This window comes from Bombina bombina, chromosome 10 (assembly GCF_027579735.1).
Source record: "Bombina bombina isolate aBomBom1 chromosome 10, aBomBom1.pri, whole genome shotgun sequence".
Taxonomy (NCBI): domain Eukaryota; kingdom Metazoa; phylum Chordata; class Amphibia; order Anura; family Bombinatoridae; genus Bombina; species Bombina bombina.
In genome coordinates this window covers 109,612,946-109,625,321 of record NC_069508.1, presented here as the reverse complement: position 1 = coordinate 109,625,321, position 12,376 = coordinate 109,612,946, and the positions used below count along the sequence as shown (strand labels likewise).

The window sequence follows — 12,376 nt, the reverse complement described above, 5'->3', positions numbered from 1 at the left end:
AGCCCTACCCTATACTAAATTACAAATAGCCCTTAAAAAGGCCCTTTGCAGGGAATTGCCCCAAAGTAATTAGCTCTTTTACCTGTAAAAAAAACATTAAAACCCACCACCCACACACCCAACCCTACTCTAAAACCCACCCAATCCCCCCTTAATAAAACCTAACACTAACCCCTTGAAGATCACCCTACCTTGAGATGTCTTCACCCAACCAAGTCGAAGTCCTCAACGAAGCCGGGCTAAGTGGTCCTCCAGACGGACAGAAGTCTTCATCCAAGCCGGCCAGAAGAGGTCCTCCAGACGGGCAGAAGTCTTCATCCAGGCGGCATCTTCTATCTTCATCCATCCGGCGCAGAGCGGGTCCATCTTCAAGACATCCGACGCGTAGCATCCTCTTTGTTCTTCATCCGACGACTGAATGAAGGTTCCTTTAAATGACGTCATCCAAGATGGCGTCCCTTCAATTCCGATTGGCTGATAGAATTCTATCAGCCAATCAGAATTAAGGTAGAAAATATCCTATTGGCTGATGCAATCAGCCAATAGGATTGAACTTCAATCCTATTGGCTGATTGGAACAGCCAATAGAATGCAACCTCAATCCTATTGGCTGTTCCAATCAGCCAATAGGATTGAAGTTCAATCCTATTGGCTGATTGCATCAGCCAATAGGATTTTCTCTACCTTAATTCCGATTGGCTGATAGAATTCTATCAGCCAATCGGAATTGAAGGGACGCCATCTTGGATGACGTCATTTAAAGGAACCTTCATTCAGTCGTCGGATGAAGAACAAAGAGGATGCTACGCGTCGGATGTCTTGAAGATGGACCCGCTCTGCGCCGGATGGATGAAGATAGAAGATGCCGCCTGGATGAAGACTTCTGCCCGTCTGGAGGACCTCTTCTGGCCGGCTTGGATGAAGACTTCTGTCCGTCTGGAGGACCACTTCGCCCGGCTTCGTTGATGACTTCGGCCCGGTTGGGTGAAGACTTGTCAAAGGTAGGGTGATCTTCAAGGGGTTAGTGTTAGGTTTTATTAAGGGGGGATTGGGTGGGTTTTAGAGTAGGGTTGGGTGTGTGGGTGGTGGGTTTTAATGTTGGGGGGTATTGTACTTTTTTTTACAGGTAAAAGAGCTGATTACTTTGGGGCAATGCCCCGCAAAAGGCCCTTTTAAGGGCTATTTGTAATTTAGTATAGGGTAGGGCTTTTTATTATTTTGGGAGGCTTTTTTATTTTATTAGGGGGATTAGATTAGGTGTAATTAGTTTAAAAAACTTGTAATTATTTTCTGTAATTTAGTGTTTGGTTTTTTTCGTACTTTAGAAAATTGTATTTAATTGTAGTTAATTTAGGGAATTAATTTAATTATAATGTAGTGTTAGATGTAATTGTAACTTAGGTTAGGTTTTATTTTACAGGTAAATTTGTCTTTATTTTAACTAGGTAGCTATTAAATAGTTATAACTATTGTACCTAGTTAAAATAAATACGAAGTTGCCTGTAAAATAAAAATAAATCCGGCTCTCCCCCATTGATTCCTATGGGGAAATCGTGCATGAGCACGTTTTGCCAACTCACCACTACCGTAAGCAGCGCTGGTATTGAGGTGAGATGTGGAGCAAAATTTTGCTCTCTGCTCACTTTACTGCGGCTAACGCCGGGTTTGTAAAAACCCGTAATACCAGCGTTGTCTGTAGGTGAACGGTGAGGGAAAATTGCTCGTTAGCATCGCACACCATTACTGACAAACTCGTAAACTAGCCGTTATTTTGCAGAAGCGTTAACCCGAATAGTGCAAAAATCCTAATCTGTCAATACATATATACACACATAAATACATTACATATACCCAAGATCTCATATCTTTGAGCCCTTATAACTTTGTGTAATATTTTTTTTATTAGACAGTGAAACTGTACTTTGTCATGTATTGCTAATGTGTTTTGTGCAACTTTTTTGTTTCGGAAAACAGTTAACCACAGCTCTGAGATCGCGGTAGGGATTGAAGCGCAAACGGCGATTACGCTAGTGCAATTGCGATTTCGCTCAACTTGTAATATCAGCGCAATGAAAAAGGCTTGTGAAAAGACGATATAGCTTGCGCAAAACAGTTTGCGCCTCACTTGTAATCTAGCCCTTCATTGAAAAAAGATTAATGTATTTTATTGTCACTGAAAAAAATGAGGCTGGATTTTTTTTTTTTATCTTGCTGTGAGATTTACTGTGTTTTTTTAAATACATGTGACACAATATTTACTTTTTCAATAACTGTGACACCCCGGGGCTCCATTAATATAATACAGTTGTATAAAACTGAAGATACTGTGAACTATAAAGGATAGAAATCACTCAAAACCTTATCAGAATAATGACTTAAAGCTCAATCCATATCATAAGCAATTATGGATTTTACAACTGACACCTTCAGTTTATCGCTGTGGTACCATTATGCTTTTAATACTTTTATATCTTAGAATAAAGCATTTAAGATTTTATCCTCATGTTTACTACAGAGGCATTTATATTTGCATTGACTTCACTGGCATTTACAAACAGAAGATACAACAATTTGCCTATTCTTGCATTGATTTTAGCATCAAGGTTCTTTTTAGCTCTATTGAAAATGAGATAAAAATGCATTCTCATTTATAGGGGATGTACTGAAAATTGTTCTCCCTTTTAATATATTCCCAAAGATCTAATTTAACTGCTGGTTATGTAAACAAAAGGCAGAAGCAGAAATCAACCCCTTACTGGGAGGGAGAGAGCAATTTTAAAGGGTGTTGCTGCTGCTTTGAATTTTCTGAGTAAATTGTCCCTTTAACACAAGGAAAAAATGTTTATTCACATATTTGTCCTTTTCTTGTAATTTATTAGTGGGCATTACAATTAAGGGAAAATTACTCATGTAAAATTGTGACTGTAAAACCAAATGGTTAAAAGAAGAAAATTTATATTCCAAGACACAGACAATTTAATGAGTACTTCCCACAAGGGGCTAGATTTATTAAGCTGCGAACGCAGCTGTTTCCAAGCGAGCCTTCCGGCTCACCGTAAGCAAAAGTTATGAAGCAGCGGTCATAAGACCGCTGCTCCTTAACTCATCCGCCACTTTTGAGGTGGCGGACAGCATTCATCCCAATCAGATACGATCGGGATGTTTGACACCCCCTGCTAGCGGCCAATTGGCAGCTAATGTGCAGGGTGCAGCATTGCACAAGCATTGCTGTCGGTATTTAGCGATGTCTGGTGGACATGATCCGCTACAGCAGATCATGTCTGTCCGACATTTATTAAATCTACCCCAAGGTGTCATTGAAATAATGAAATTCTATATTCATAAGAGAAATTATTTCCTTAAAAGGGATAGACTACTTTAAATTAAACGGTTACTAAACTCTAATTAAACTGTTACTATTTAGACAGAGTATGCAATTTTAAGCAACTTTCTCATTTTCTCCTATTATCAATTTTTCTTCATTCTATTGGTATCTTTATTTAAAAAAAATGGAATTAAATCTTAGGAGCTGGCACATTTTGGTTCAGCACCTGGGTAGCACTTGCTAATTGGTGGCTAAATGTAGCCATCCAATCAGCAAGCGATACCCAGGTGCTGAACCAAAAATGGGCCGGCCTTTAAGCTTTTATTGCAGCTTTTTAAAATAAAGATACCAATAGAACGAAGAAAATTTGATAATAGGAGTAAATTAGAAAGTTGCTTAAAATTGCATGCTCTATCTGAATCATGAAAGTTTAATTTTGACTAGACTATCCCTTTAATATAAATAGTTATATTATTTTAACAAACTCATCAAAAGGGATATGAAACTCCCCAAAAATATTTTGTGATTCAGACAGAGCATAACATTTAAAAAAGTTTACAGTTTACTTCTATTATACAATTTTTTCATTCCTATAGTTTTCGTTATTGAAGAGATACCTAATTAGTTAGGAAATTGTGGTTGCATCTAGGGTTCTTGTGAATGGATTAGATTCTTGTAAAACTGGGGCCAAATATTGCTCCAGATACGTACAGTCATGCACGCTCCTGAACTGAATGAAAATTAGATAATAGAAGTAAATTAGTAAGTTGTTTCAAACAGCATTCTCTGTCTAAATCTTAAAAAAAAAATTGGGGTTTAATATTCCGTTAAGCTCCCTATGATCATGATTTACGCTTGAATGATTACCGTGACTTCAGAGCTCTGGGTAACTGTTTCACGAAACTAAAAAGTTGCACAAAACATATCAAAATACATTACACTCATAATAACACCGTCTAATACCAATTCCTAAAAAAAATATTGCACAAAACTAGTTATAAGGGCTCAAAGACATGGGGGGGATATTTATCAAAGGTCTGGCAGACCTGATCCGACAGTGCGGATCAGGTCCGCCAGACCTCGCTGAATGCGGAGAGCAATGCGCTCTCCGTATTCAGCATTGCACCAGCAGCTCTTGTGAGCTGCTGGTGCAACTCCACCCCCTACAGATTTGCGGCCGCCAGCAGGGAGGTGTCAATTAGGGATGGGCGAATGTTTCTAAAAATTCAAAATTTAAAACGATTTTTGATACATTCGTTCGAATCGAATTTCGAATGTTTATATAACATTCTAACATTCTATTTTCGAATTTTTGTTTTCGAATTTTTCAATAAAATTCTAAATATTCGTTTGAATAATAGAATGTTTAGCTATGTATTCATTCAATTTCGAAATGTGATGTTTGAATTCGAATGTGACATTCGAATGTGACATTCAAATTTGAAATAGTATTTCTAGTCTACAACTGTGTTTAATAAATGTAATATTCAAATTTGAAATAGTATTTCTAGTCTAATACTGTGTTTTAAATGTGATATTCGATTCGAATGTGACATTCGAAATAGTATTTCTAGTCTAATACTGTGTTTTATAAATGTAATATTCGAATGTGACATTTGATTCGAATGTGACATTCGAAATAGTGTTTCTAGTCTACAATTGTGTTTTATAAATGTAATATTCGAATTCGAATGTGACATTCGAAAACTGTAAATAACATTAGAAAATCGAATTTTTAAGAATATTCGTTCTTATCAACGTTCTATTATGTAAATCGAATTTCTACAATAACATTCGTTCTAACATTCAAATTCGGATATAAACACATTCACCCATCCCTAGTGTCAATCAACCCGATTGGGTTGATTTTCGGCGATGAGCAGGCGGACAGGGTTATGGAGCAGCCTGCAGGCTCGCCAGAAACACGGGCCCTCAAGCTCCATTTGCAGCTTGATAAATGGGCCCCATGAGGTCTCAAGTGTTAGGAAAAAAAAGGCAGGCAAATGGCTTTAACATAGACATACATACATATACATGTCTAAAGATGGATATGTAATATATATATATTTGCCAACACATATACACATATAGAATAGGGGGTGTACTAGGCGCTGCCCTAAAGAAATTGTTTCAATCACAAAAATATCAATAAGTATATGAAAGCAACAAAAAATAACCGTTCAGTATATGAACACTTCCTACCCCTTTAACAATATAATTATAAGTAAATGGCTATGCTAGTGATGAATGATAGCATCATACAAATCAAAATGCCACACTGTATTGTGATGAATAGATCATTAAATGTGAAGCCAAAACATATACCATAAGGAAGGAAGTCCAATTTCCAACAATTTAGATACACTACTGCTCCTTTAAAAGAGTCCCATCACAAACTCGACATGATCAGCTGAAACAAGAAGACTGAGTGTGCAGAAGGTTTTTTTAATGTCTTTTATATGATCCGGTGAGGCCACAGTAGTGTCAGGCTATTGGCAAGTACGTGGGCTGAGGATCAATATAGTTTTTATTTTAAATACCCGCATCAAAAACTCTGTACCCAGCGGCTAACGTGTTATAGTGTGGACATTTGCTGTTAGCCTAAGCCGCAACAACGGAACATAAAGCTTCAATGTGCTAAAGATTGCACGAGTGTGATTGGCGGACACACCCCTACTTTGAAGCCAATGAGGGAAACCGAAAACCACTGAAGACATCCGGATTGGCTTACCTTGGGACACACACCCTTGTCTTCTTAGTGTTTGAGACGCTGAGGGAACACTCGTCTTGGCTGGGAGAGGACACTGAAGTGGGTTTGCTGTGATTTTTACTGTGTTTATCGTGCTGTTTTAACTTTTATATAGTGTGATTCTTTATTCAAGACCTACATTAAAAGATTAACGTTGATCTACACTTAGATTGGTTTGTGCGCTCCTGTCTTTCTTCTTGTTTCAGCTGAACATATACACATATAAACACATATAATTGCATTGGAGCCATCTGCAGTTAAAAGGGACAGCCTACACCATAATTTGTATTGTTTTAAAAGATAGATAATCCCTTTATTACCCATTCCCTTGTTTTGTATAACCAACACAGTTATATTAATACACTTTTTACCTCTGTGATTATCTTGTATCTAAGCCTCTGCAAACTGCCCCCTTATTTCAGTTCTTTTGACAGTGCTGGCTCATAGGAGCACAGTGTTATCTATATGACACACATGAACTAACACCCTCTAGTGGTGAAAAACTGTCAAAATGCCCTGAGAGAAGAGGCGGCCTTGAAGGGCTTAGAAATTAGCCTATGAACCTCCTAGGTTTAGCTTTCAACTAAGAATACCAAGAGAACAAAGCAAAATTGGTGATAAAAGTAAATTGGAAAAATGTTTAAAATTACATGCCCTATCTGAATCCTGAAAGTTTATTTTAGACTAGACTGTCCCTTTAAGTAGTAGAAACATGAAAGGTTTGAGCTATCAGCTAGATTACGAGTGAAAAAGCATTGTTATGCTTCATAATGCTGCTTTTTCCCTAACGCCGCTATTACAAGTCTTGTAGGTATAGGTGTACCGCACACCTTTTTGGCCGTCACACAACGTCACTACCGCACTTTTTTCAATGGGACTCCCATAACGCCGGTATTACGAGTTTTCCTGGGAGGCCAAAAAGTGAGCGGTACACCCTATACTGACAAGATCCGTACCGCCATCTTGTCAGTAGTTATGAGTTTTAGGTTACAAAGCTGTAGCATAAAACTCATAACTAAACTGCTACAAAGTACACTAAACACCATAAACTACCTTATTAACCCCTAAACCGAGGCCCTCCCGCATTGCAAACACTAAAATAAAATTATTAACCCCTAATCTGCCGTCCGCCCACACCGCCGCTATAATAAACCTATTAACCGCTAAACCGCTGCCCTCCCGCATAGCAAACACTAAAATAAAATTATTAACCCCTAATCTGCCGTCCGCCCACACCGCCGCTATAATAAACCTATTAACCACTAAACCGCAAGCCTCCACAACGAAATATACTAAAATAAATTATTAACCTTTAAACCTCTGACCTCCCACATCACTAACTCTACATAAATATATTAACCCCTAATCCTAATGTAACCCTAAACCTAACACCCCCTAACTTAAATATAATTAAAATAAATCTAAATAAACCTTACAATTATTAACTAAATAATTCCTATTTAAAAATAAATACATACTTACCTGTAAAAAAACCCTAAGCTAGCTACAATATAACTAATAGTTATATTGTATCTTATTTTGCTATAAAAAAAATCACATTCCAATGTTCTGCACATAGCAGAATATGTTCTAAGTATTTCTAAATAGATATTCCTATATACAGTATATCTATACTAAACATGTATATATAGGTATAAATATATATTGTACCAAAAAAACATTAGATATATGTAGACATATATTTATGAATAGAACATATTCTGTTATGTGAAGAAAATTGGAACGTGAAACATTCATGATCAGGTTTGCGTGTGAGTAAGGTTTTTTACACTTTTGTATTCACCATTGACTTCTATAGGGGAATACGTGAACGCACACAGGATATTCTAACTTCGGCTTTTTGCGCTCATTGGGTCAGCACTCGAACGGAAACAGTTTAATTTCAACTCGTAATACGAGCGCAACTTGACAGGCGCAAAAAGCTTACTTCTAGCGCAATCAATGCTCAAGCAGGATATTGCAATATCACGCCTGTGTTAACTATCACTCATATTATAAAAGTTGAAATTAAATGCGACCACTCAAGCGCAATCTAAGTTAGCACGCGTCAGTATAGTGTGACTAAAGACCATGCATAAAGGGTAGTGAATTTAAAAAAAAAAACAATAAAAATACATATAATAATAAAAAAAAATTCATATAAATATTACCAAAACATTTTTATAAGGGTTCTAATATTTTAAAATAAATAGAACATTTTCTTCTTTGTGAAGAACATTGGAATGTAAAATATGCATAACTCATGATAGGTAAAGCACACTTGGAGGCTGCTTGTTAAACTTTTTGAATTAGGCTTCTATGTGTTTGGAGGTGAGGCCCAGGAGTAATGGCTTGTACACTCTCACCACCCATCATAAAGGGCTCATCCACAGATGTTAACACACCGATAATTTTAGAACAAACTAAGGTGATCAACCCTATGTAAGCTATGGAATTGTTACATGAATTTAACTTTTGTAACTGAATTTTTTGGTAAGTCGTATGCTTTTATCTCATTTAGCACATCTAATTCCAAGGTTTCCAAGAGCGACAAAACACAAGATTCATGTAATCACAATAAAGTCTGATATTATTCTTTTTTGTGTAAATGCTTTTAACTTTTGCTTTATTAAGTGCTTAATTTAACTTGAAGGTTTCCTATCAAATCACCTCTCTTCTCTCCTCTAAACTACACACATTTAGATTGTTGAATCTTTTTAAGTTGTTTTTTTGTTTTTGTTTTTTACACATTGTACCTTTTTAGGAAATCTCCTTTGATATATAATATTATGTAACATTCAAAAGCTTTTGTTATTTATTTATTTTTTATTTGTTTTTTATTAAATCATGCTTTGTAAAGATGACAAAAAGAATAGGTGCCTTAGTTCATTCTTAGTTCGCTAACATATATTAAAGGAAGCTAAAGCCATGATTCAGAAAAAAGGACTACAAACACAGCTTCAGAGTCCAAGCATTTCGGGCTCGCTTGAGAATTTGCTCAGGCAATGATAACCGCAGGCAGAGGTAAAAGGTACAAATTTAAAAAAAACTTCCAATTTGCTTCCATTATCAGAATGTGTACTTTACTATAAGCATTTTGTCATTGGCTTATGGCGGTCACATGATACAGGAGAGAAAAAAAACTAACTTTAGCCAAAAAAACAAACCTACTATTCATTTGAAATGTAAAGTAAATGTTATTGCATTGTTTTTTTATTGCATCTTTGTTGATTCTGCAATTTTACTGTATTTCATGGTCTTTTAGAACCACATTTCCATTAATTAAATTTTATTATCTTCTATAGTTATCTGGTTTGTTCCAGACTATAAATATTGACTGAGTTTAATATTTTATTCAAGGTATCAACAGTCTGCAATAAAGATGGTACCTGGACAGAAAAGCTGAGCCTATGTGAGGGTCTGCAAGGAACATGCAAGCCACCTTTAGAAATAAACAATATTTACTACACGTGTGATGATGGACATAATATAGGTGAGAGAGCTTCACAGACAACATAAGAAGAACATAGAAATGTGAAAAGCTGAGAGAATGTGTTATGGCAAAATAATATATTTATATTATAAAAGATTATCTTCCAGCTTTCCTTACAGATACAAATAGAGTTGCTACACAGCTGGTATTTCACTGGCATGGCGAGAATTTTTCAGTGCTGGATTGGCCCACCGGGATACCGGGACTTTTCCTGGTGGGCCGCCATTGCCATACAGCTGCATCCTTTCTCAGGGAGTTTATGGAGCAAGCCTTGTGCGCATGTGTAGCACATTTTTTCAAGGGCTGACAAGGGTGAGGGGGGCTGTAGAGGCAAAAAAAGGCCCTAGACAAGGTAGTGGGATGAAGGCAGGGCCGGGAGGTGGGGGTGGAGCCAGTCTTCAAACATTTCCAAGGCCGGTCTGATTTCCCAGTCCTGCCCTGGATTTTTTTAAGGTTCAGATAAATGTAGGCAAAGTATAAATATAGAAAAAAAAAGTCTCTGACATGGTCAGAATGATTTTGCAGCCCCCCTTTTTTTCAAACATCTTATACCATATATCTTTGAGCCTTTATATCTGTTTAAAGATTTTTTTAAAAATAATTTTTTTATCAGTGTTTAAATGATTGTTCGTGATTGCACTTGAGCAAACGCATTTACATTCAACTCATAATATGCACACTATTTTTGATGTACAAACAAAGCCAAAAGTCATTTCTTGTAGATAGAACTTTCAAGCCCATACCATGTGTTACGGTTGCCTCCAGGCTGGCTGGAAGTTGGACCGTAGAAAAGGATGCTCCTAGCGCTCACCAAAGGATCATCAGCACCATAGTCACTCTAACTGCTGCGTAGCCACCATAAGTAACGCAGACTCTATGAACCACCGCTGCTGGGCTGGTATCTCGCCGTCTGCTCTGCGCCCTGGACCTACGACCAGGCTCCAGTAGGTGAACCTCTTCCTTCTGTAGCAATCCCCGTAGCTAAGGGAGTATGAAAAGCATAGCAATCCCTGTAGTGATTATAAGCTGTCCCCTACAAACATGAGTCAAAGCTGCAAGTTAGAGGGTCAAAAATAGGTCTGATGTGCTGGAGCACACAGCCTCCTTTTTATTGAGGTTACATGCAAACAGGACACTCTCAGGGGGAGGCATAAAATCCCCCCATCACACATTTGATATTAGATAGAGAGACACTCCCTTTGACAGGCCACAACATTTACTTCAGCAGATAACATTACACACAATAAAACAATGCAGTCCACCTTATCAATACTAGTCTGATTAGACAATGGGAAAGTTGATCACTAAACCTAATTAGAGCTAATCCCAGCAGACTTGTATTTAGAATAGGTTTCTTGAAGCTGAACAAAATTTAACTCTTAATGGCACACAATGAAACTGAACCAAGTGGGAGAAAGCCAGGGACAAGTCATTTCACAGGTCTGGGGACATAGTCTTAAAGGGGGCATTGTTCACCAAAGTCACAATATGTCCCCAGACGGTTCCCAAAGGGCCACACACACCCAACAAAAGTCAATATACTCTCAGGGGCACAATCTTCCAGGGGCCATAGTCATGAGGAAGGAGGCTGGCAAATAGGCTTCTCCAAAATCCAGGGAAGCAGGGCAACCTTCCATTTAAAGGGCCAGTCACAAATAGCAGTTTGTAACATATCTCCCCTTTTGGAGGGAGACTAACAAGGCACCTGACCTTCTGTGGGTCAGTGCCTAAGTTAGTCTCGCAACCCACCCACAAATAAACACTAGCAGCAAAGCAGCCCCCCACAACAAGTAGCACTGGCCTGTAGGTTCCAGGTTATAGGATGAAAGTGTAGCATCCTCTGCCTTCCTGGCGCAGCTGGGCAAATAGCTGATGGTACTTGGGGGGCAGAGGCCAGCGGCACTCTGCCCTGGTGCCAGCGCTTCTGCTGGGGTGAGGGGTTTGCAGGCCAGTCCTGTAACAAGGGGGTCTGTAGGGCAGAGGCCAGCAGCGCTCTGTCCTGATGCCAGCTCTTCTGCTGGGGGAATTGGGGCATAGTCCTGCCCGGTGGCAAAGGGAACGTGGGGGTCAGTGGGGGTTAACATCTCCACTGTTAACCCTGGGCCCAAGTTAGGAGTTAGCTGGGGAGGGGGAGATTGGCTTACCTCCTCCTCCTGATACTCCGGCGGCCGTTGGGAAGGGAGGTCGATGCTCTCATCTTCCTGTGGAACATGCTGCGGCTGGGGAGAGAGACCGGTTGTCTCCTCTCCCTGGAAGGCACACTCCGGCTGGGGAGGGAGGTCGATGCTCTCCCCTCCCTGTAGCTGGGTCTGTCGCTGGGGATCTGGGCCGCCTGCCCAGCATCCCTGTAGGGCCGGTAGAGAGACTGCGGTCCCATCTCCACCTGCCTGCTGGGGGTCCTCCCAGGACCAGTCTATGAGGCCTGCTGCCTCTGGTATCTCTGGTTGGGGTTGGGGAAGGAGACCGGTTGTCTCTTCCCTCTGCACAGTATACTGCCGCTGGGGAGGGAGGTCGCTGCTCTCCTCTCCCTGTGGAACATGCTGCGGCTGGGGAGAGAGACCAGGTGTCCATACCCTCAAACTCCACAGTTGGCGCTCAAAGGCTCGTGCCGCTTTGTTCTCCGTATCCAATTCCCGGATGATGCGACTGACTACCTCCTGCGCAGGGTCTGGACCATATCGGACTAGCCGCCTCTTTACCTCTGGAACGAAATCCGCGCCCTCATAGCGACGGATCCGGTTGAGGTGCTCTTCACATGGTTCTGACCAGTATCTTGTCAGCTCCATGCTGCTGTAGGTAGGGACGCTGC

At 39.5% G+C, this 12,376-nt stretch overlaps 1 protein-coding gene across 1 annotated transcript in view; it reads left to right on the top strand.

Annotated features, from left to right (window-relative positions):
• Positions 1-12,376, top strand: part of PAPPA2 (pappalysin 2) — a 234,009-nt gene that overhangs the window by 201,195 nt on the left and 20,438 nt on the right. The window contains exon 18 of the mRNA XM_053693304.1: positions 9,435-9,567. Within this exon, the coding sequence (XP_053549279.1) occupies positions 9,435-9,567 (133 nt within the window). The remainder of the gene's footprint in view (positions 1-9,434; positions 9,568-12,376) is intronic.